The 26,297-nt window shown below is 37.6% G+C and overlaps 1 protein-coding gene across 1 annotated transcript in view; it reads right to left on the bottom strand.

The window, feature by feature from the left end:
- The window catches only part of rnf17 (ring finger protein 17), a 234,783-nt gene that overhangs the window by 183,751 nt on the left and 24,735 nt on the right, over positions 1–26,297 (bottom strand). Inside the window, exon 5 of the mRNA XM_051926656.1 lies at positions 14,324–14,439. Coding sequence (XP_051782616.1) covers positions 14,324–14,439 — 116 coding nt within the window. The remainder of the gene's footprint in view (positions 1–14,323; positions 14,440–26,297) is intronic.

The following is a 26,297-nucleotide window of genomic DNA, read 5'->3' on the forward strand; positions in this document are numbered from 1 at the left end:
TTGATCAATGTAATGCTGTCCTTAGTTATAAATATAAATAGTACAGGTAATAACAGCAAAGTAATTTTCTAAATCTGGATTTGTACATAGGCATCAGCAAATAAAGTGCGATTACTCATGCAAGAAACCTTCAAAACATAGGCTGTTTAACAGAAGTTTAGATAGATAGATAGATAGATAGATAGATAGATAGATAGATAGATAGATAGATAGATAGATAGATAGATAGATAGATAGATAGATAGATAGATAGATAGATAGATAGATAGATAGGATACTTTATTAATCCCAAGGGGAAATTCACATTCTCCAGCAGCACCATACTGATTCAAAAAACAATATTAAAGATTGATAATAATGCAGGTAAAAACAGACAATAACTTTTTATAATGTTAACGTTTACCCCCCCGGGTGGAATTGAAGAGTCGCATAGTTTGGGGAAGGAACTATCTTCTCAGTCTGTCAGTGGAGCAGGACAGTGACAGCAGTGTGTCGCTGAAGCTGCTCCTCTGTCTGGAGATGACACGGTTTAGTGGATGCAGATGTTAAAGGACTCGTGCCAAACTGGCAAAGTTGAAGCAAAAAATTAACAAAAAAAATAAAGGGGGGAAAATTCTGAAAATTAAAGCACAAAGGATTTCTGACATTTGAAATTTGAATTCATTTGACTAATCCATTAAATTTTTCTCTTTAGTAATATTTTAAATCTAATGATGTAAATTCTTACAATAGCAAAGGATAAACCCTAACAGATTGGTTCACTGACAAACTACACTTGAAAAGCATGTTGCTACAAAAAAGCTTTAAAGTTTTATCTAAACTAAATATTCTGATTTATCTTAGAATTCACTAATTCAACAGCAAATTTATAATAAAGGTTGAATCGTCTTATTTAGTATGGCATTTAGGAATACAATGCAGTTACTGGGCAGAAAATGCCAGACAGAAAAAAACATGTATAATTTTCACATGCCTTAAGTCAGATAGCGTGTGATATAAATTCAAGCCTTGCATTGTATTTTGATATTTATAAAGTTGGATATTTATAAATGCCAATACTTCTTTAATTAAATGTCATTTGGATAACTACTTGATGGATATACCAACATTTTAAAGTTGATGTTACGATTAGTATTTATATATTTTATATATATTTTTTATATATTGCATCTACTTTACTATTCATGTTATAAACAGGATATTAAGACTCAGCCAAGGTTTGGAAGATATGAAGAGCATGTTGTCCCTTTTTGCCTCAGAATGTGGCCCCTTAAGTGCACTGAACAAATTACAGTTGAATGTGAAGCAACTGGGATGAGAAGCTGTCTTCAAATATGAAGTCAAAAGCATTCTCTCTCGGAGAAGCATGGGTAATTCATTACTGTTTAAGGAATGAGCAGCTGTCCCAAGTGGAGATATTCAAGTATCTTAGGGCCTTTCTCAAATGAGAGGGTAAAGGTTATTATGAGACTGATCAAGAAATCAGTGCAGTGACAGCAATTTTATGATCATCAAACCATGCTGGTGAATCAGTTGCTAAGCCTGCAGACAAAACTGTTTATCTGTCAGTCAGTCTACAACTCTGTTCTTAAATTGCTCATGAACTCTGGGTACTGTCTAAAATAAATATTGTAAGAACAAGAGGCCAAAATGGGGTTTCTGTGCTCACTCTCCACTACAGTGAAGAACGTGGAAAAGAGGTACTGCATCCCTGGAATGACAGGAACCAGTTGAGTTTTAAGTGTGAATTTAGGTAGCTCCTTGGGTGTCTCTCATGGAGGTATACCAAGAACAAGATTTAGAGCAGCCATGGGACAACCTGAAGAGGATCTCTCTCTCTCTCTCATATTATATATATATATATATATATATATATATATATATATATATAAGTTACGTCATGTTTTTTTAAAAGAAATCTAACGTGCTTTAGTTCAATAAAGCCAAAAATTTCCCTTTGAAGGCAAAAAGAATCTTTCAGTATTCTATCACATTATGGAATTAGATCAGAAATAAAAATACAGTGATCCCCCGCTATATCACGGTTCAGCTATCACACCCCCACTATATTGCAGATTTCTCTGTGGAACATACTGTATCTAATGCTCTATTGCGGAAATCTACGGTTTTATAGTGATCTTTTTTATGGGTTTGTGTACGTAATTATAACAAAATAACAGTATATACCTGTACTGTATATAAATAAAAATGGAGTAAAAATTCAGTAAGTACATCATAACTGTAGTGTACTTTGCAGCCAATTCATAGCAAAGCATACGGTTTTCAGCAGTCACTATGTGTGCTAAACAAAAGTTCGTTAGAACAATATTATAATTTATAATAACTAACGTATACGTAACATTTAAGCAATACACTAGTAAATCATAAAACATACAGAGAGAGTCACAATTTAAAACAAAATGTACATACGCTTTTCATTTGTCATGCTAGACAAGAGTTTGCTGGAACAGTACGTATTATTTATAATAACTATAACAACTATAAATATTGACTAAAATGCAGTAAAAAGTCAGTATGTATATAAAATAATGAACATTTAAGCAATACAGTAAAAATTAAATATACGTACATTGTACACTACTGTAGACAAAGTTTCGCGTTACAGTACCAAGATGATTTATTACAAGGCCAGTTATTGGCTGAAAGAGGAGACTCAACCAATCAGAGCCCAAGAGAATGAAAATCCTGCTCTGATTGGCTGCTGCTAAGTTTACATGTGTTTAAAGCGTGTGGGAGGGGTGTTTTAAGGCTTAAACAATAAAAAAAATGTATATGGTCTTTCTATATCGTGGATTTTCACCTATTGCTGATGGGTCTGGAATGTAACTTCCGCGATAGGCGGGGGATCACTGTACACCATATTTGCTTTCTTTGATAGTATATTGTGGCAACTGATAAGTCAGCTGTACATTGTAGTGTCACATATTTGAAATTGGGATCTGTAAATGTCAATGTCAGTTTATTTATAGAACACATTTAAAACAACATCAGTAAAGTTGTAGCTAAACTTCTTTACATTAAAACATCCAATAAATATAACAAATAGAAATAAAGTACAATAAAACAAAATGAGTCTTCAATCCAGTTTTAAACAGTTCAATTGAAGTTGACGCCTTAATGAAATGACGTAAAGAGTTTCACAGATGAGGTGTAGCAGCAGCTGCAAAAGCCCTGTCCCCCTTAGTTTTACACTTAGTCCGAAGGACAGTAAGAGACAAATGACCAGCAGATCTAAGTTCTGGATGGCTGGTGTAAAACACAATTCAGATAAACAGGCAGAAGACAACGTAATGATTTAAAAACTAGCAACAAAATTTTTGAGTCAATTCTCAAACTAACAGGCAGCCAGTGCAAAGAAGCTAATATTGGAGATACAGAATCAAACTTTCGTGCCCCAACCAAAAAACAGGCAGCAGCATTCTAAACCAAGTGCAACCTACATATCAGGGATTTCAGTAATCAAGCAGAGAAAAGATAAAAAGCATGAGTAGCTTTCTCAAGATCCCTAAGAGATGAAAAAAGGTTTGACCTTAGCTAAAAGCAACTCTTGACTACAGAGTTATTCTGTTTCTCAAAAGAGAGGTTACTGTCAAAAATGACACCAAGATTACAGACTTACGGTTTGAAAAAATCAACGAAAGAGACGAGAAGTTCGAAACCAATTTGAGCTTTGGCAGGAGCACCATTTATCAGCACTTCTGTTTTATTTTGATTGAGATCAAGAAAATTGTCAGCCATCCAGGATCTTGGTTCAAAAAGACAATTGTGCAGCTGATTAATTGCAGAGTTACAAACAGGAATATAAACCTGTGTATCATCAGAATAACAGTGAAAAGAAATATTCAATTTCCTGAAAATAGCTCCTTTGCTGGCCTACTCATGCGGCCGAAAAACAATCTCCAAGTGGCCCACAGAAACTCAAGAGAAAAAGCCAGAAAAACACATTTTGTGTGCCTCCAGAAATCCCTACAGTAGTATAGACTATGATTGTAACACTCTGCGTAGTCTGGCAATATTCAACCCACAATGCATCTCATTGCTGTGTGTCTGGAAATGGTGGTAATGTCTTTGATAGTGATTTTTTAAAATGATTCTATAACTAATTGTGTACCGAGTCTTCATTATATTACAGTTTCATCAAGTGAGTGCGAAAGTGGGTTTTCACAGATTAATTGTTACTCCAATTGGAGCCTAATTACTGACGAGCACTGTCTCCACACTTCTCTTCATATGGCTGGTTGGCCCTTCACACACGTTTCGATCCTGCGGATTCACGGCTGTTATGAGGACAACGATCAGCCATTGACACTCAAAGCAAAGAACGACTACATTTGATGAAAACTTGCAAAAAGTTTGGAATTTTTTTTTTAATTCTATCAAATTAAGCACTCATTGCTTTGCAGAGCTACATAAAATTTTTGTAGAATGTAGAGTTCATTATCATCCTGCAGTTAATATTCTTTGATTTCGGAAATTCTGTTAATAATTTTAAACTGTCAACCACAATATTATGCAGCATGATACGCCTACGCAGGTGGCGCAATGATAATACCGCTCGCTACCTTTGCAATCAGGCAGTGTTGGGTTCCTCCCTGCAGGAATTTGCAAAGCATTATGATTAAATATAAATGTGAAGAACTGTTATTATTATACTTGACGAGTTCTCAATTTCAAATTTTAAATGTTATGTTTTTTCACCAAATCAACAAAACATGTAGAGCTAGGACTCTTAGCCTCTATTATACCTTCACAGTACCTCAAACCTGATCCAAACGCAAAGTATGCAAACCGCCAAATTTTTGTTTACAAAAAAAGGTACTGCTAATCACACATGCAGGGATTTAAAATGTACCCATGCTACCTCAGTGTGCAGTAGACATTATATTCAGGTGTGTTAGCTATTGTTATCATGTTATGGGTTTATGCACTGACAGCACTAATGCTTTGATAGCATTGATAGTTTATATTCTTTATTCTGCTAAATACACTTTGTGATGTGCCTGGGTCATATATGACCAAAATATTTGTTTTATTTCAAAAGCGAAACAAATGTTATTGCTAATATTCTGCACTATTTTGTTTTTTATGCACTTTGAGATTTGCCAAAGTTTGAATTTACCAAAATGTTTATTTCAAAAGTGGAAAAAAAAATTGCTACTACCTCAGATTCTGTTCAGTTATAGTTTTGTTGTTTTTATGCACCTGATGTTGATATGCCGGTGTCAGATAGGATCAAATTTAAAAAAGAAACAATAAACATTACTTGTTTTTCAATACATTCATTTGTGATGGTTTAAAATTTCTTATTACCTGCTGCTTACTGGATTCTAAAAATGTCTGGCCAAGCTAAGTTTCTTGGCTTGAAAATCTGGCCCAACTGAATTTGTAATTGAATAGACCTGTCCTATAGGATGAAGATACAGTGCATCCGGAAAGTATTTACAGCGTATTACTTTTTCCACATTTTGTTATGTTACAGCCTTATTCCAAAATGGATTAAATTCATTTTTTTCCTCAGAATTCTACACACAACACCCCATAATGTCAACGTGAAAAAAGTTTGAGGTTTTTGCAAATTTATTAAAAATAAAAAAATTGAGAAAGCACATGTACATAAGTATTCACAGCCTTTGCCATGAAGCTCAAAATTGAGCTCAGGTGCATCCTGTTTCCCCTGATCATCATTGAGATGTTTCTGCAGCTTAATTGGAGTCCACCTGTGGTAAATTCAGTTGATTGGACATGATTTGGAAAGGCACACACCTCTCTATATAAGGTCCCACAGTTGACAGTTCATGTCAGAGCACAAACCAAGCATGAAGTCAAAGGAATTGTCTGTAGACCTCCGAGACAAGATTGTCTCAAGGCACAAATCTAGGGAAGGTTACAGAAAAACTTCTGCTGCTTTGAAGGTCCCAATGAGCACAGTGGCCTCCATCATCCGTTAAGTGGAAGAAGTTCGAAACCACCAGGACTCTTCCTAGAGCTGGCCGGCCATCTAAACTGAGCGATCGGGGGAGAAGGGCCTTAGTCAGGGAGGTGACCAAGAACCCGATGGTCTCTCAGTCAGAGATCCAGAGGTCCTCTGTGGAGAGAGGAGAACCTTCCAGAAGTACAACCATCTCTGCAGCAATCCACCAATCAGGCCTGTATGGTAGAGTGGCCAGACGGGAGCCACTCCTTAGTAAAAGGCACATGGCAGCCCGCCTGGAGTTTGCCAAAAGGCACCTGAAGGACTCTCAGACCATGAGAAAGAAAATTCTCTGGTCTGATGAGACAAAGATTGAACTCTTTGGTGTGAATGCCAGGCGTCTTGTTTGGAAGAAACCAGGCACCGCTCATCACCAGGCCAATACCATCCCTACAGTGAAGCATGGTGGTGGCAGCATCATGCTGTGGGGATGTTTTTCAGCGGCAAGGACTGGGAGATTAGTCAGGATAAAGGGAAAGATGACTGCAGCAATGTACAGAGACATCCTGGATGAAAACCTGCTCCGGGGCGCTTTTGACCTCAGACTGGGGCGATGGTTCATCTTTCAGCAGGACAACGACCCTATGCACACAGCCAAGATATCAAAGGAGTGGCTTCAGGACAACTCTGTGAATGTCCTTGAGTAGCCCAGCCAGAGCCCAGACTTGAATCCAAGTGAACATCTCTGGAGAGATCTTAAAGTGGCTGTGCACCGACGCTTCCCATCCAACCTGATGGAGCTTGAGAGGTGCTGCAAAGAGGAATGGGCAAAACTGGCCAAGGATAGGTGTGCCAAGCTTGTGGCATCATATTCAAAAAGACTTGAGGCTGTAATTGCTGCCAAAGGTGCATCGACAAAGTGTTGAGCAAAGGCTGTGAATACTTATGTACATGTGATTTCTCAGTTTTTTTATTTTTAATAAATTTGCAAAAACCTCAAGTAAATTTTTTTCACGTTGTCATTATGGAGTGTTGTGTGTAGAATTCTGAGGAAAAAAATGAATTTAATCCATTTTGGAATAAGGCTGTAACATAACAAAATGTGGAAAAAGTGATGCGCTGTGAATACTTTCCGGATGCACTGTACATTGAAAATAAAATAGGATCTAAAATGGATCCCTGAGGAACATCACATTTAACAGAAGCAATAGACAAGAAAGGGGAATTGAAAGACACTGAAAAGTGTCTACCAGTAAAGTATGACCTGAACCACTTATGAGCAGCCCCTTTAAGCCCTACCAGATATTCAAACTGGAAAAGCAAGATGTCATGGTTAATAGTGTCAAAATCTGCAGAAAGGTAATTCTTTGATAATTTTTTGCATTTATATAGTGCTTTTCTCACTACTCAAAGCGCTCAGCAATTTCAGGTTAAGGGCCTTGTTCAAGGGCCCAACAGAGCAGAGTCCCTATTGGCATTTACGGTATTCGAACAGGCAATCTTCCAATTGCCAGTGCAGATCCCTAGCCTCAGAGCCACTACTCCACCTAAAGGTCTAGGAGGACAAGGACTACAGCCCCACCTGAGTCAGTAATGAGAGATTTCAGGAGGGCTGTGTCAACACCATGAAAACACCAAAACCCAGATTGGAAAATCTCAAATTATAAGAGTTAAGATGATCAACCAATTTATTATAAATAATTCTAATATTTTAGTGAGAAATGGCAGTTGGGAAATTGGGCGAAAATTAGTTAACACTCCAGGATCTAAATCTGGCATTTTTAGACAATGTCACACAACTACATATTTAAAAAATGAGGACACAACCCCCTCACTAATCGAAACATTGATAATTGCTAACAAAAATGGACCCAGATCATCAAAAGCTAAAACTAACAGGTGTCATGTACTGTAATAACATCAAGGGGACTGAAAGTTTAAGAGTGTCAATAGTACTTTTTAGCTGTGAAAGTGAAACACCATCTAAAGATTCCAAGACAAAGCCATGACTAACAAAAGGAAGTACACAACCGGTAGGTGCAATGCCAGAGCAGATTGTTTCAGTTTTGCCAACAAAGAATCTACTCATTTGAAAGAACAGTACTATTCAATCCCATCTTTGAATGGGGATAAATAGCCACATTAATTGCATTAAATAAGACCCTAGATCTATTAGAATGAAAGGATACCAATTTAATAAAGTAATCATGTTTACATTTTTAACTACATCCTGGAAGTTGAATAGAGAAGCAATAGAATTTTGCTTAGATACAGTTAACCTATCTTTCTTCCAGTTCCGTTCTGCAATTCTATATGCGCGGTGCAGCTGCTGTGTAGTGTCATTAAGCCAAGGAGCAGGTCTTCCCTTTTTGCAGTGTATCTTGAGGGGAGCAATTGAGTCTAAAATTGTGTTACATGATGAACTTAAAGTTAAGACAGAATCTATACATATTAATAAAAGGCAAAGCCCTCACTGACTCACTGACTGACTGACTGACTCACTCATCACTAATTCTCGAACTTCCCGTGTAGGTGGAAGGCTGAAATTTGGCAGGCTCATTCCTTACAGCTTACTTACAAAAGTTAGGCAGGTTTCATTTCGAAATTCTACGCGTAATGGTCATAACTGGAACATATTTTTTGTCCATATACTCTAATGGAGGAGGCGGAGTCACGTATCGCGTCATCACGCCTCCTACGCAATCATGTGAACTAAAAACAAGGAAGAGATTTACAGCACGAGTCAAACACGGGAACGAAGGTAAATGACGTTAATTTTTGACTGTCTTTTAATACTGTGTAAGCATACATATTAACACATGTGCAATTAAACGTGTGCATTTACGGGGTGATTTCTCAGGCTTAAAAGCTCGCCTTTTACTAAAAAGGTAAATGCAAAACTATTTTCAATCATTCTATGATCTGCTTCTCACAACTGAAGGCACCGTGGCTGATGGTAAATGACGTTAATTTTTGACTGTCTTTTAATACTGTGTAAGCATACATATTAACACGTGCAATTAAACGTGTGCATTTACGGGGTGATTTCTCAGGCTTAAAAGCTCGCCTTTTACTAAAAAGGTAAATGCAAAACTATTTTCAATCATTCTTTGATGTGCTTCTCACAACTGAAGGCACCGTGGCTGATGTTACGTCACTTGCTGTCCAACCATAAGCGTTACCTGGTAGGTAACCGGACACTCTCTTCACTCCCTTTCGGGAATCGAACCTCTGAGGTTTTCTTTTGTTCTTAATTAAAATTTAAAAGCAATACTTCACCGCTGCTAAGCCCCTCTAGCGCTGACGTCCCAGGTTCGATTACCGTAAGCAAGTACAGTGAGTGTGTAATTACATTCATGGCATTCGTAGTCTGATTCACAATCTGATTGTATGGGTGGTTACCTACCAGGTAACGCTTATACTTGGCCACCAAGTCAGGTCAAAGTGATCACTCGAGTAAAGGCAGCTTCACAAAAAAACAGATCCTTAACAAACTGTTATTAGTATATTTTCCCTCAATTTAAAAACGTTTTATTTTCTTCTTAATAAAAATTTAAAAGCGGTTCTTCCCCGGTGCGAAGCGCGTGGATTTGACCGACTGACACATACAGACATATTCATGAGTGCAGGTACTTCGGAAAGAAAGCACCGTGTAAACCTAAAGTTTAAATTAAGTTCATAGACCTACAAAAGGTTGCCATTCATTTGAGGCAAGATTGCTTTTCTTCTGTACAACTATACGTTGCATTCTCAAGAGTGTGCTTGCACGGCTTCGGATATATATTATATATGTATGTCTATATATAAATATGTAAGCTTATAAGTTCTGCCTTACTTCTCTTTAAGAAAGGAAGATGTAATGATACTTGATTTAAACGATTCCATGTCTTCCTGGGTTTGCGTAGCTTATTGTCAATATCTTTACACGTTTTTTTAAGACTTATTGACTGAAACGGGCTTTCACGAAAAAAGTTAGGGCTTTGCTACAGGATACACCCTCCACAAGTTAAGCAAGTAAAAATAAAATATATATTTCTGTTTTATTTAAACCTTTTAAGTTCGTATGCATAGCAAAATTTGTCTGTTTAATTTTTTTTTTTTCTTTCTTCAGTAATATTTAATCTCCTTAAAGAAAAAGAACATATCCATTTTACTTTTTTTGTATCTCTTTAGTAATATTTTAGTGTAAAAGAATAACCAGTATTTAAACCTTTTATGTTACTTTATACATTTATTTTACACAATGTTGAAAAATTAATAAGAAAGCTACATATTTTGGCAGCTGCTGCTTTCATTTTCAATGAAATGAAAAAAGCTCTCCAAGAGAAAACATCCATGAAGAAGAAACAGTTTGCACTATCTAAAAATCAGAAACCCTCATTTATAAAAGTTTGCTGCAGATGACTTAACTGAAAATAAATGAATAGTTCCTATGTGTATAATACATATTTATCTATTTTACTTATGCCTTTATTCCACCAACTTACAACATCTGAGGTACAATTTGTTACATTACTTTTGTTTTTTGCAGCACAGGCAGGTGAAGTGACTTCCTCAGGGTCACACAGTGGTGTCAGTACCAGGATTTGAACTGACAAGCTCCGGGTTTACTGAAATATTACTGAACAAAGAAAAAAAACGAAAACGGGCAAATACGGCTATGCATACAGATGTCCATCCGTCCATTATCCAACCTGCCATATCCTAAATACAGGAGCCAATAAGTACATATGTATATATACAGTGTGTGTATATATATATATATATATATATATATACACACATATATATATATATATATATATATATATATATATACATATATATATATATATATATATATATATATACACATATATATATATATATATACACATATATATATATATATATATATATATACATATATACACATATATATATATATATATATATACATATATACACATATATATATATATATATACATATATACACATATATACACATATATATATACACATATATACACATATATATATACATATATACACATATATATATACATATATACACATATATATATATATATATATATGTGAATGTATGTATATATGTATGTCTATATATATATATATATATATATATATATATATATGTAGATATGTAAATTTGTATATGTATATATATATGTTTATGTGGATGTGTATATGTGTATATACGTATGTATATGTAGATATGTATATATATATATATGTATATGTATATATATGTTTATGTGTGTGTGTATATTATATATATAAAAGACAGCAACACTCATAACAATGACAACACAATTACATTGACAATCATGTTACGTTATTTTTAGAATGTTTCCTTTTTTTTTTTTCAGAACCTCTTTAACACACTACTTCTCCGCTGCGAAGCGCGGGTATTTTGCTAGTTATCGATACAATCGCACTGGCCTTGGTATAATAAGAGTGGAGAATATTGTTTTAAAATTGGATATAACAGGGAGAATAGTGTGGGGCACAACTTGTAGTATTAAAGTCAACAATAATATTCAAATTCATCATTACAGAAAAATGATCAGTAAAAGGAACATCACATATATCAATATTATTAACTGAAATACCAAGTGTAAGAACGAGATAAAGGTTATGACTGAAGGAAATGTGTTGGATCATTAATATACGGGTGAGATGGTGCAGATTAGTACATGCTCTCTCTTCACCCTTGGGAGCCTCCTGAACCCAATACCATTGATAACATAACCGGGACGAGCTGAGCAGATGCGGACAAAACATACCTAAAGCAAGGGGCAAAGTGCTCAGTGCTTTTATTAAAATAAACAACAGTGTTCAAAAAGGTGCAGTGCAACATCTATAATTAATAAATAATGCACAAAATGAAGTGTTCTGTTGAGGTTAACATTATTCCATAAATAATCCATTAAAATGAGGTTAAAATTCAGGCAAGAAAGTGTCTTTTTATCCCGTGAGCCTCAGTTCCCCTTTAAAAATCAGACTCCTCTTTGGCTTGCCTAAGCTGGACCTTGCAGCCCATGGAGAAGTACTCCAGCAGGCGTAGACACGCTTCTTTGCCTGGTCCATGTCCCCAATGCCAACCCAATGGTCTGCGAGGGAGCCACTGAGCCCTGCTCCTGTGTCCTCTGCTGCCTTCCCAGGCTCCACCAGGCAAAAGTATAATACGTTCTCTTACCACCGCCAATCTGTTGGCTCCTCACAGCAAGAGGACACTCCTGAGCCTAGTGGGCACTCCTGCTTCTGAAATGTTCAACAGGAGCGACTCCTGAGCCCCCTACTGAGCGCCGGCCACACGCTTCTTACTGGAGCTCCACCCCTGTCCGCCTGCTTCCTTACATTATACCTGCTCACTCTCTCTCCCTCCTGGATTGCTGGCTCATTCTTGTAAGGTTTCGTGGGTGCAGCATCTCAATTGAGTACCGCAGGAAACTGATGAAGCAATTATGAAAGACCACACCATCATGTGCAGGGGCATCTCGCCCCAATTACTCCAACTCCTCCCTGGCAGCTACGTGAGTACGCCCAAGGAGAATGAGCCAGAAAATTGATTATTTATTAAAACTGCCATTTTTTCTGAGGTGGACCAGTATACAGCAACTGGATAAAATGAAATGAATCCAATAATGATAAAAAGTCATTAACCAAAGGTTTAGACTGACAACAAGTGTGTATTTTAAAATCGCCAACAATAACGACTAAAATTTAAAACAACAAAATTTTGACATGAAGTGTATAATGTGTGAAAGCTTAAGTCCAAATATCAAATAAGCACTTTCACAAAAGGTAAAAGTATAACAGAACAAATGCTCTTTTATTCAAGACTACAACCGAAGAAAAAGAAATCAGGTTAGTGTGGCTTGTTATTGTGACTTCTTTGGTAGTATAGTGGTAAGAGCTGCTGACTCCTATTCAGAAGGTCCCAGGTTCGAGTCTTAATGTGTCCCAAAATAAACGTTTTGAGTAGTGAGCTGCTCTTATTGTTACTATTATACAATAAAAACATACATTTGATTTGAGTCTGTAACAGCCACTGTAAATGTATGGTATTTGTAAAGGTTAGCGTTTTTTATTCGGTTTTATTCTCTCAGTCATGTTCATACTCGCCCCGATATGACACTGCTGTTTTCAAATAAAGACAAGCTATAACAGATGTGAACTCAGATCGGAGAAAGACAACAGAAGCCATCCATGCAAGAAACGTCCACACACATATAAGGACAACGCAGCTGCATCAGGTGTAAAGGCGAAAGATGGCACTGTTCTGATACAGGACGAAGTCTGGCGTCATCCTGCCAATCAGTCTGCCCCACACCTGTCCTCCAAAGAAACAGCATGGCTTACAGAGCTCGGCAATATATCGTGCAAACTCCCGTTTGCGATTATGTTTTGTGATGGTCTTTCCATAAGAAACATTTATATGTTACTTATATAAAAGCCAGGTCAAATGTTATTTACCTTGATTTATTCACTTATTTTCCTACAGTGTAAAGTCACAAGTAGACTGCAGAGCTTCCACTGTTTGATCGACAAGGGCGTGCTCACAAATTACACATGTAATGCCACGAAAAATGCCTGCTGACACTTTAGTATGCGAGCAATGGTACAAGAATGCAGTTAGAGTAATTATGGGGCACATATACTAGCATGTTTCATGTGAAGCCTGAAAACCTTGAGGACCAATTTATATGGTTTATGTTAGGTAGAATGCCCAGTGGGGGCTGGGTGGTCTTATGGCCTTGGAATCCCTGAGATTGTTTTTTTTTCCAGCTCGAGTTTTTTTTTTTTTTCGTCTTCTCAGCCATCGGACATTGCTTTATTCTTTGTCATTTAGTATTGCCAATCTTATTTTTATTTTTTAGAAACTTTTCTTTCTTGACATTGTAAAGCACTTTGAGCTATATCGTTTGTACGAAAATATGCTATGTAAATAAATGTTGCTGTTGCTGTCATTAATGTGGATTCCCACGTACTTGTTGGAGTAGACTACCTCTACATCCACTCCTTGAATAGTAACTGTACACAGAGGCTCTTTGGTGTGGCAAACGTCAATAACCAGTTCTTTGCTTTTGCTAATGTTATGATGCAGACAATTCTCATTTCGCCAAGAAACAAAGTTCTCCACCCGACTCCTATACACTTGTCTCATCCCCTTTATCAATACACCCCATAAGTGCAGAAACCATAGTAAGGAGTGATATTCTTCCTTGATAATACCAATTATGGCAGTTCACATTGCATTCTTAATATAAAAAAACAATTAACAAAAATCAACCTATTTGAAAAAAAAAACACGTAAATGAACATTTAAGAATTACAAGCATCAAAATTTAAATCACCATTTTTATCAGATACAAGTACACCTTACCATTTCAGGCAACTCTATAAATTCATTCTTTAATATTAGCAATTCATTCACTGATAATATTGCTGTTCTTCCAAAATCAACAAATTTCACCTCAGCAGTTCCATCTTCAAAGGTGCCTGCAATTAGAAATATTATAATTTGAAAGTCTGAGAAGTAACTGATGACTTACAATAACAAAATGCAAATTCACAACACCTCAGAAATATATTAATTTTAAGAATAAGAAAAGAGTTGTGGAAGAAGAGATGTTAAGGAGTTCAAGAACAAAAGCTACCATGATGTTCATATGTTGCAACACCTGTATTGGATAAGGCACATTTTAGGTTCAGTTTCCAAAAGTCATGGAAGCATCGGGAGCCATCAAGTTTACTCACAAGGACGACACTATTTTCTCTAAACAACTGATTAAGATTTTCTAAAGCATGCCTATTGTTCCTCCACAATCTCATTATATTCAAAATTAGAAACGGTGCACAAAAGACGAACAGACCTTATGTATTCCAGGATAAAGACGATGTCAGGCCAGTCTTTCTCTGGGAGCAGATTGTATGGAAGTAACTAAACAAGACCCGAGAATGGCGTGTATCTCTGTGGAAATTAAATATTAGTTCACCATTGCATGAACCAATTCTTCCTCTACACTGTTCCAAATTAAGATAGATCAGTTATCCCCAAATACTGATAAAGCAGTTCTCTCTATATATTACTCAACTCAGTTCAGGGTTACAGCCATGCTTTGCTCATCTATCACCATTTTCAGCTGCTCCACGTTGGATCCAGTTATCTACTGCATTCACAGAGAAATGGTGTGGTTCAACCAATGGTGGAAAACTGCAAGTCTGGACTAAGCCCAATGTACAGTGTAACCAATAACCCCAATTTGCATGTCACTAATAAGCAAATTAATGATTTTTGCAGCATCCGTTTCCATTACTCTTTTAAAAATGTATTTAAGCTCACTTATCTCCAGGGCTATATTGTAGCCCTACAACCTCTTCTTTTTTAGTAGAAAGTTTCCCCAATTATCAGGGTTAGTGTCTAGCATTAGGTGGAGTTCCAGCTTTTAGAAGCATCTAGAATTGAACAGGTGACTCTCTGTCCAAGTTCTCCTTTGCATATGGTGTTTGGAAACATGTTCAAACATTTTTGAACTTGACATCAATACCAGTGAAATATGACACTCTATAGCTTTCGCATTCTAATTTTTTCTCTAACAGTAAAGAAATACTGCTTAAAACCCATATGAAATATATAAAATTCAAATATTTTATATTTACTGTTGAATGTGTGAATTCAAAGATAATGCAGGATATTTCCATTTTAAACAAACTGTTAAAACTGTTTTTGAAGATGCTTTTAAAACCTGGATTGTCAGTAAATCAATCTGTTAAATTCGAAATAGATTAGATACACTTTGCCCCCAAGGAGAAAATAAAAAACTTTACAGAAGCTCAAAAGACAAACAAAATATATTTATTATAATAAAATAGAAGGTCCCCCCCCCCCCCCCCCCAATAACGCGCATAAACGTCTGGGATTGTATAATGGAGAGCTGCTACTAACAACAGGCTTGTAGGTGGTAATAAGATGGTGAGACCTGTCCACAGGTTTACATTTAAAGGCAATAACATTTGAATACTGCAGGTCGAACTTGCAGTGTCCACAAAATGTACAGGCTGTTGCAAACTTGCCTGGAAGAAAACACCAGCATTCAGAATGACTCATCTTTAAAGTGTTCACAACGGAGTGAATGTTTTCTGTTGTAGAGTTTAAAAACAGGCAATAACAAGATACAATCCCCTTCTAGCTGGCAATGTGGAAATTCAGTCTGGATAGCACATTTAAGCTTTAATTATAGTATGTCACTTTATTAGTATATCTTGCTTACAGAAGTTTCCAGACTCCTATCCACTTCATCTCATTGTATCGTATCAGATGTAACCCATCCAGCAATACACAGCATATGAAGGCTTAATCTGGCTCTCCAATTACTTGGACTGTGTCACCTGTACATTGTAACTGTGCAACAGCATTACATTCTTCAACATATCATTCACATATACAATGTGTGCTTTCAATTATGGCTAATGTGAATTAACATTAGCTTGCCTTCAAAAGCCAAACAAATGACATAACCTCAGTATTTGCGGATTTGTATTTAGCAATGACGTATGCTATATTGCTTGTCTACTAACTGTGCATTTTGACGACTACACATTCTATTACCACAGTACATGTCATATTGATAGCGAGATGTGTCTTGACCCCCGAAGCACTGAAACACTAAAAACATTTTACTGAGGTATTAACACCTGCTCACCTCATTGCCAGTGTAGACCGGTGAAATAGCTGCTTAAGAATGGTGGACGCTGGCATCAAACAGTGCCTAGGTGCACCATGTACCCTCAAGCCAGCCCTACTTATTGTAACTATGGTTAGTACTACCAGTCCTCCCAAATCCAACAATTCTATATGCATATTTGAGGAAGTATGTAAGGTTACCCCAAGACCCAGTACTATACAGCAGGCATGTCAAACACGCAGCCCGCAACAGAAATCTGTGCGGCCCGCATGATAGATCCTAGTTAGCACTGAACTTGTACAAAATGATTACTATTGTTTGTGATTGAATCATTCTGCATCTTCAGTGTTACTTATTGACTTTTCTTACTTTTGCCTTCTGACAAAAGCGTGTTTTCCCATGGCATTATGGTACCGGAAACGTCATCTGCTAGTATAGCCACGAGCCTTGACCAAAGTTAATGAGCCGCAGCGTCACAACTGACGTGCTAGGCTGCAGCAGCGGGCAGCAGGGGTGGCCTTAGGCATGTGCAAACTGTGCACATGCACAGTGCTGCCAAATCCCAGGGGCCGCCACACCAATATATATATTGAATATAAAACAGAAAGAGAAAATAATGACACAGCTGACGGCAATGTGGCCGAAAAACATTGTTTCTTGTTAATTAGTACGCTGTATTTACAAATGAGAGTCGGAGCAGTAAGCTATATGTAGTATTATAACGTTCTGCCGTAATGAGAATATCATGGGCCGCCACTTGGTTTTCAGCACGAGGCGGCTATGCAGTGTCCGCAACGGATGTGGCCATCCTCCGTGCATAAGATACCATATTGACATTGCCAGGCGAAGGGGCCACCGATTCTTTCTCTGCCCAAGGCCACCACGAGCCTAGAGCCGCCCCTGCTAAGGCTACAATACTGACTGGGCTGCTGAGACTGACCACTGGGCAGAACTGACCATCACAAGTAGTAATAGCCCGCATATTTTCATGTTTTTTGCTCTAGTTTCATGTAATTTTGTGCTAGTATTGTAACGAACAGTTAGTGCAGACTACAGCTGAAGATCTGAAGTGGACGCGAGAAGTTGGTGAGTTATTAACATATTTTTGTGATTTTGAGTTTGTAAAATTATTGTAGGTCAGGTGGCTTTTTGCATATCGGCTTATTTTACAATATAAACTTTGAAGTAAACTTAGTAAAGTAAAATTTGATTTTTGGAGGATGTTTTCCAACTTGAATTACTGAGCAATGAATTCAGTGAGCATTTTCGTGATTTCAGTTCACACAAACAGGGCATTGCGCTGTTCTCTCACAACGTTGAGAATGCGCCTGAGAATATCCAAATGGAATTGACTGAAGTGCAGTCAGATTCTATTCTGAAGGCAAAATACTACGAAGTTGGTGTGCCAGGCTTGTATGCTTACCTGCCACCCTCGTATGTGCAGATCCGTAACTGTTGTATGGAGACTGTATGGAAATAAATTGCTTTTCTTTAAACTTTAAGTGTTACATTTTTTTAAAGTTTTCACTATTGGAAAGAAAGCTACAGTAACTTTGTATAATAGTATTTGTTACAGTGCGGCCCGCTGACGCACGTATGGCAGTCAAAGCGGCCCACCAATGGTAGTGAGTTTGACATGCCTGCTAGACAGTACAGAAACTGTACGGATGCTTGGACTAAAAGACATCTGTAGAAGTGGTCATTATAATCAAAGAATGAATTAGAAGCCTCCATTCATTTTCCAGGACTTTGTAGGACACTATTTAAAAGTGACTGATATCTTATTACAAACGCACGCAAACATGTTAAACTATTGTACCTCATTTTATTAGTAATGGTGTATCGCTATTAGGGAAAACACAAATCTATTTCTGAGCTAATTCCACAATGGGATAAAAGTGGCAGTAACGCAAACCTGTGAGTGCGTTTTGAACAGGTAAGTTTACTGCACCCGTGAACTGAAAACCTTCTGCATAAACACAAAAGCATTTCCAGACAGGTTCTCTACTATTTTTCTTTTCTACATGTATTAAAACGGTGCAGTTGTGTCACTACTGAGATTATATTTAACTATATACAGTGGAACCTCGGTTCATGACCATAATTCGTTCCAAACCTCTGGTCGTAAACCGAATTGGTCGTGAACCGAAGCAATTTCCCCCATAGGATTGTATGTAAATACAATTAATCCGTTCCAGACCGTACGAACTGTATGTAAATATATTTTTTTTAAATATTTTTAAGCACAAATATAGTTAATTACACCACAGAATGCACAGTGTAATAGTAAACTAATGTAAAAACATTGAATAACACTGACAAACACCCAGGCTCCCTGCTCAGCTGCACGTACAGGCTCGCTCTCAGCTGCACGTGCTCTCTCTCTCTAGCACGTGAGCCTGCCTGCTCTCTCTCATCAGCACATGAGCCTGCCTGCCTGCACACTCTCTCTCTCTCATCAGCACACGAGCGAGCCTGCCTGCTCTCTCTCTCTCATCAGCACACGAGCGAGCCTGCCTGCTCTCTCTCTCTCATCAGCACACGAGCGAGCCTACCTGCTCTGTCTCTCTCATCAGCACACGAGCCTGCCTGCTCTCTCTCTTTCTCTCATCAGCACAGGAGCCTGCCTGCTCTCTCTCTCTCACATTGCAGCAGTTCAGCAGTTCACGTCTGACCGAGAACAATGCAACACATGCGGAAATCATCAGCGCGCACAAACCAAAAGGGAAACTGGCTTGTTCATATACCGAGTGTGTGGTCGTGAACCGAGGCAAAAGTTTGGCGAAATTTTTGGTCGTAAACCGAGCTGTACGTGTACCGAGGCGTTCATGAACCGAGGTTCCACTGTATATAGTTTATACAGGAGGCTATTTTATTCATAATAAGTACTATACTTTTATATATTCTACTGATTATTTTCTCTTTGTGACAAAACTCCGAGACTCCTGGCATACCACTACGCTTTATTAGTGTATTACATTTTGTTCTAGATTAACTGGCATGAAATGGAAACCAATTAAATTAAAACACTGGCAAGTAACCATCAATATGTTAGTATATAATATTATTAGTATACAAATAAATGCTTACCTTTAATCAGTTTGTGCATGTCCTGAGAGAGGAAGGGTAGCATGGGTTTGTCTGTTTGATATATGGAGAGGAACGTGGCAATTTCACTTACAATGTTGATAAATATCCCCATTTTGACTGTAAAGAGAGGATAAGCACAGCGGTTCTTCAACTCTTCAGTAGGACTTCACTTTTGGATTGGGTAGTTCACCTCACTCTATCATTTCAACACAGTGTTTGACATGTGGCCAGGGCAGCATTCCTCTATCTGATAAACTAACATTCTCTATCCACCGGTGCCTGCAAAATTAAAGCATGGACATCCTACATCCGGTCACTGTTATGAAATCTTTGTGACGAGCACGGCAATCATAGAACAACCAATACAAGCTTAAGAGTCTGTGTTCAACTTCCCAGTCGGTGGCTTTGCATCCATCTCAGAACACATAATGTAATATGTGCAACCCACACGAAGTGATGTTAATTAGTGACTTCCCCACATCATTCCGCACTTGCTTCTGGAGCATTTCGAACAATTTCCAAATTCACGCTCAGCCTGCCCATTGAGATTTGGACAAGATCTGCGATTCTGATCTCCGAAAGCAAGTCCTTCATTTTCTCAGCACAGCAGAATGGCCCATAATCTCTGACCCGATGTATTTAGTTTTCACTTCGGGCCTGTCCCATAGCCTGACATGCATGTCTAACAGTTTAGCCTGTGAATAGTGATTCAGGTGTTAAACAACATTACATACAATCTTTGTTTCAATACTTCAGACAAAGTCTCTTTCTTAAAGTAAGGAGCCAGTCCAAAAGTACATGTATACAAGCACTTGTGTTCACCGCATGCAAATCTAGGAGCAATCTGGCTATTGGGAAACATAGCCTGAAATAACTGGCTTGTGTCTTCACTCGACTTGTAAGAATAGTGATAATTTGCCACCTTTAATGCCCACAGTACCTCTGCAGTTAGGGCTTCATTCCTGAACACATTGTCTGAAATCTGTCCTTGTTTGAAGGTGGATGAGAAGGAAGTACTACACCTGGCAGCAGGTGACTTGGAAGACTTGGGGGGAAAAAAGCCATTCAGGGGGTTGAGAGATGATTCATGCGCAGCAGCATGGTGCTTAGTCCCTTTTGCACGGTAAGTTAGCACTGCCTCTCTCATGCTCAATATGTCGAGCGTTTTACTACACAGTCAACACTTCTCATGTCCAGGGTTCTGGTCTTTCTCAAGCCATCCCTTATACTTATCCAAGTGAAGTCATGTATTGTTAAATCGCTATTTACCCGGCATTTCGCTACTGAATCTCCTGTGCGCCCAAAAGCAGAAAACTGCATTTCTGACGCTTTCCACACACAGCGCGCCGAGTTACTACAGACCTGTGTGAAAATTTAACGTATAAAGATGTTTCTTACTCAATCTTAAAGGAACCATTTACTTCATTATATAGATGTGTCAATCAGATTTCCAAGTCTTTCCAATAACTTTATTTAGTTTTCCAAAACTTTTCAAGACCTGGAAATTGCTCTTTTCAAATTCCACGACTTTTCCAGGTTTTTCATTACCGTATGAACCCTGTCTATATATCAGAATGTTTTAATATGGACTGCTTGTATCACTTGTCCTACAATGCACTTTTAACCCATCCAGAATCAGTTTCTGCTCTCTGCCTAATGCAAGCAGTATAAGCCCTAGACTACGCAACCTTCAAAAAGATGAAGGCAGGAACTAATAATAACAGACAGATAAAGTCTTATATTACTTTAATGACGCAAGGGCAGCAGATTAGGGATAAAGAAAAAAATACTCTGTATGCTTCCCATTATTTTAGCTTTGTAAAACAAAGATGCTTCTGAAATATATTTTGATTTAAAAAAAAAGTCATTAAAATGTGCACTTCTTTTACATGGGTTTGAAGCTACCCTATCAAGCTCTTAATATTTTAAAGGGAAAAAAACAGATTATTTAATGAGTTTTAGCTAAATTCTCACCTACTACACTCAATGAATATACAAACTTTGCTCTACCGAGCAAAAACAATAAAAAATTGGTATTGTACATACAACACAGGAAATACCTGAGATTTGCAACTGTGAATACTGTGAGAAAGCACTAACAAAAATGCCAGTGTTCATGAATAAAGATCATTTAAAGAACTAATACCAGAGGTCATTTCAATTTACATGGCATGGCATTAGATTAGACATCATTGATTGGCTGGACACAATTAGCATTTGCAAAAATCAATTTCCTTGTAGCAACAAACTGCAGCCATCACACTTTTTTTATTTTCAAAAAACTTGTGCATGTCTCAAAAAAATGCTGTCAGCTACTAATATTCACAGATGGAGTTGTTGGAGATTCCTGTGCCTAAGTTAGTTTAGCATGAGTGCACTTTAGTTGAGGGAAGGCAGCCTGAACAGTGTGTTACACAGAGTTTGATTGGGAAAAGCCCACGTGTATTTGTAGCTCTGGAGCTAACAGCCTCAAATGTTTTAAGTAGGCCAGTACCAGTGACGCTTTAAGTTTCCCTTCAATATCATATACTAATATACACAAGTGCTCCAGTCTTGGGGGGGTGGGGGGGAGATGGGGGGTGCATCATCATTAAAAGTAATAACGAATTGGGTGTTGTAACAAGGAGCTAACTAAACAGGGTGCTGCCAGGAATTTGGTTCCACTTCCACTTGTGGGCAAACACTGTAGTATGTTGGCTATGGCATGTCTACACGCTTAAGTGGCCGACTCAGAATTGGTTTTTGCCATATGGCAATATGAAGGACAGTGGCCAGCAGATTTCAGCCTCTGCAAATTAAAACCACTGAAAGAAACTGAGGGCTGAGCTCACCTGGTTCTAACACAACCAAGGACATTCACTCTCTATGCAAAGAAAAAACAGACACTGAGAAAATTGCAGAAGCTGGAAGGACAAACAACCAACGAACAGGACTGAAATGAACAAAAGTGTGCTAGTCATCATAGCGAGCCTGCATGCTTTTGGGCAGAGAAGCAGTCACGCTGTTTTCCATAGCTATAACAGTGGGGAATTGGCAGTAAGGGATGTAAACAGTAACTGTACAGTTTATTTCATTTCTTACTGTAACATTGCTGCAGCACCGTTACTCACATGTATAGAGTTAACTTATTAATAATCAGGCACAGAACACATCATTATGCTGGAGTTTATTTATCATAGATGAACATCTGTTTCTGTGTCAATTGATAGGTGGCTATCTGAACAGCATTTGCAACCATAAAGGGAGTCAACAGCAATTTATCTTATGAAAGTGGCAGCAAGATATATTTCTGGTTATACTGAAGTATGCAAAACACACAAAAGTAACAACAGTGCTCCTACTGTAATCTTATGGTGCTACTTCTGAGTCTATGTGGTGTGAGAAGTGTTTTTGGGACTAACTGAATTTCTAAGGAGAAAACCAGACTGGATTCAGATTCCTTAGAATATTTAACTGATGACATGTTAGATGTTAAACTAACAGACACTGAAACCAATTGCAAGCTGAATGAAATAATTGATGCCAGTTGTAACAAGGTACTGTTTTTTTCCCCATTTTGAATGTATTACATATCAAGGAATAAGTTGTGAGCCTTAAATTGAAAACCGGTTAAACTTTTTTTTCACAGGTGGAAACCCCTGATTTTCTTAAAAATAAATGGTGCCATAGTAAGGTTTTCAATGTTTTTCATATTGATAAAGGGGTTAAAGTGCACATGCCGTCATCACTGCATTATAGAGTGACTACTGGCAAAACAAACAAGATTGGAAACTATGCTTAATATGATACAGGCTTATGCAAACCTTTTTACACAAAAGCTGATTCATAATGACTAAGCGTAGCATCTCCTAGTGGTCTTTGACTATTGTAATGGATCCTCAAAATTCACATAGAGTTGAATGTGAGTACTGCGAACAATGCATCTGAATGGCCATCTAAATCAAGAGATTTAAACAAGTGCAGAACTGTGAAAAAAATCAAAAGATTTCAGGGAAAATTAAGTTTTTTAAGACAAGTCTTTCAAAAAAGAAACCATACAAAGTCACAGAGAGTCACACGCATACAAATGCTAAGGACTGTGAAATTGTGAAGTGTGCCAAAAAGGAGACATCACCAGTCCAGGCCACATCTCATAACCTTAAAAAAAAATGCAGAGGATGACATTAAAGATCTGAAAATAAAATGAATTCAGCCTGCATGATTGCTTACAAAATAAAAGTGGAAAAGGATGGAATGGATACAGGGGTGGGCAGTATGGCCAAATACTTACAATACATAAATAAAGAATCACAGTATAAGTTATACGTATGTACTATTCAGATTAAATCCAGTTTAGGTGCTTCTGTTGCCCAATTTCATAGGGTAACAATTGATACCTATACTGTGATATTTCTTTTCATAAGGACCATTTTAATCAAATGAAGTAATTCTAAAATATACGGACTGTGCAAAATAATAACATAATAACCACCGAAGTACAAATAAACAAACATACACTGATCAGCCAAGTGAAATGATTAAAATTTATTATCTCTTTACAATGGCAGCTGTCAAGGCATGTGCGACAATCCAGGCTCCAGTCTCCCTTGTTGCTTCCTGGAGCTTTAACAACCCATATCCATTGATATTCATAGATCGAGACGAGCTGGGTAAAATGAGGACACATACATTCAGCAGGAGGTTTGGATAAAGTATACACTGCTTTAATTTAAAACCAAACAGAAAAGTGTTTAAATAGTACAGTGCATAAAACTCTTCCAATAATTAATACAATCAGGAGAAGATGGGAGATTAAAATCTAAATAAATATATAAGAATAAAAACAAAGTAAAAACACACATCAGGAAGCAATTCTATAAAAACTCACAAGCCCTGGTGCATACTTCTTAAAACTAATGTCTCCTCTGCCTACCCAGATGGATCGTGAAGCCAAAGTTGACACCCTACTGACAGGCAGAGCCAACCTTTTAACACTAGAATCCCTGAAGCCTATATATAAAAAAAAAAACTCAGAATCCCGGGCCACCTTAAATTCCTTCGCATCTCTCCTCATCAGCGACTTTTGTTTTGTAACTGTGTCAATCAGCACAAGCAGCCTGCTATCCCATCCCTCCCTTGACGGAGCTCAATTCAGGAAAAAAGTTCTCCCAGCTCAAGACTATTATCTGTGTGTGAGGTGCCTGGAGTTGTATAGGATAAATAATACAGTATATCGTTATTTGGAATACATGCATTTCATATTCAGTTGGTACGGTGGTTGATGCCTACTCAGAACTATTTGTTGTACTGGCATTCAAATAAATGATGTCCCTTAGAGAATGAAATTCTGTTAACTTTTTAAGTTTAATCCTTGGATCAACTCAATAGAGATTGTTTCGTGGGTTACATAGTGTAGTCATCCCTCACCTATCACAGGGGTTACGTTCCAGAGCCCCCCGCGATAGGTGAAAATCCGCAAAGTAGTGACCTTATATTTATTATTTATATATATTTTAAGGCTTTATAAACCCTTCCCACACTCTCATAAACCTTACCGCCTTATTACGTCCACTTACAACTCGTTTTGAGCCCTGGTTAAAGGACACTGCGGCCGTAGATCTTATAATTTTCTCCTCCTTTTTAAATAAAACATATCCAAACCTTTTACCTTTTCGGCAATCGTTAGCATCTTCCGTTGCCGATTGGGCACGGCCCCTGAAGCAGTAGCAGGAGCAGATCGTTTTAGAGCCATAACAAAGGGCTTGACTATGCACAAAGATAAACACAAAGAGCACAAAAGTTAACTTTTTACACAGTGAAACACGTTGATGCTGAATGAGTGAGACGAGACTTCCTGGTTAACACAGCGGAATCGAATTCGGCGCACTGTCGCGGAGCCAATCAGCACACAGGAACTTAACTATTTGCTCTGATTGGGTAGCTTCTCAACCATCCGCCAATAGCGTCCCTTGTATGAAATCAACTGGGCAAACCAACTGAGGAAGCATGTACCAGAAGTAAAAAGACCCATTGTCCGCAGAAACCCGCATTATATACTTAGATATGCTTACATATAAAATCCACGATAGAGTGAAGCTGCGAAAGTCGAAGCGTGATATAGCGAGGGATTACTGTATAGAACTGAAAGACAACAGTATAGTTCAATGAAGTCCTGTGAGCTGCGCAGATAAATCAGAAGTGAGGGTAGTTCAATGAAGTCCTGTGAGCTGCGCAGATAAATCAGAAGTGAGGGAAATAAGAAAATGTTAAATGATCACAGCTGATGGTGCATGATTATCACTAACATTAGTCATGGAAACTTGTATTTAAAAAAAAACTCTAAATATATTGCTGTAGTCAGTTATATCCATATAGTCAATTGTGTATTTGAGTCAGGGTCAGTTTGAGTGAAATGTTACCTTTGTAGTATCAAAAGCAAATAGAAAAAAATTCTCTGATGAGATGTTAGCAACTAGGGCTTGGCAATATTAATAAAACGTGTCTTATCATGGTAGTTTTTTTTCATATCAGTTGATACTGATGTAAATCTATACTAATTAATAAAAGGCAAAGCCCTCACTGACTCACTGACTGACTGACTGA

The sequence above is a fragment of the Erpetoichthys calabaricus genome, chromosome 4 (assembly GCF_900747795.2).
Source record: "Erpetoichthys calabaricus chromosome 4, fErpCal1.3, whole genome shotgun sequence".
Taxonomy (NCBI): Eukaryota; Metazoa; Chordata; class Cladistia; order Polypteriformes; family Polypteridae; genus Erpetoichthys; species Erpetoichthys calabaricus.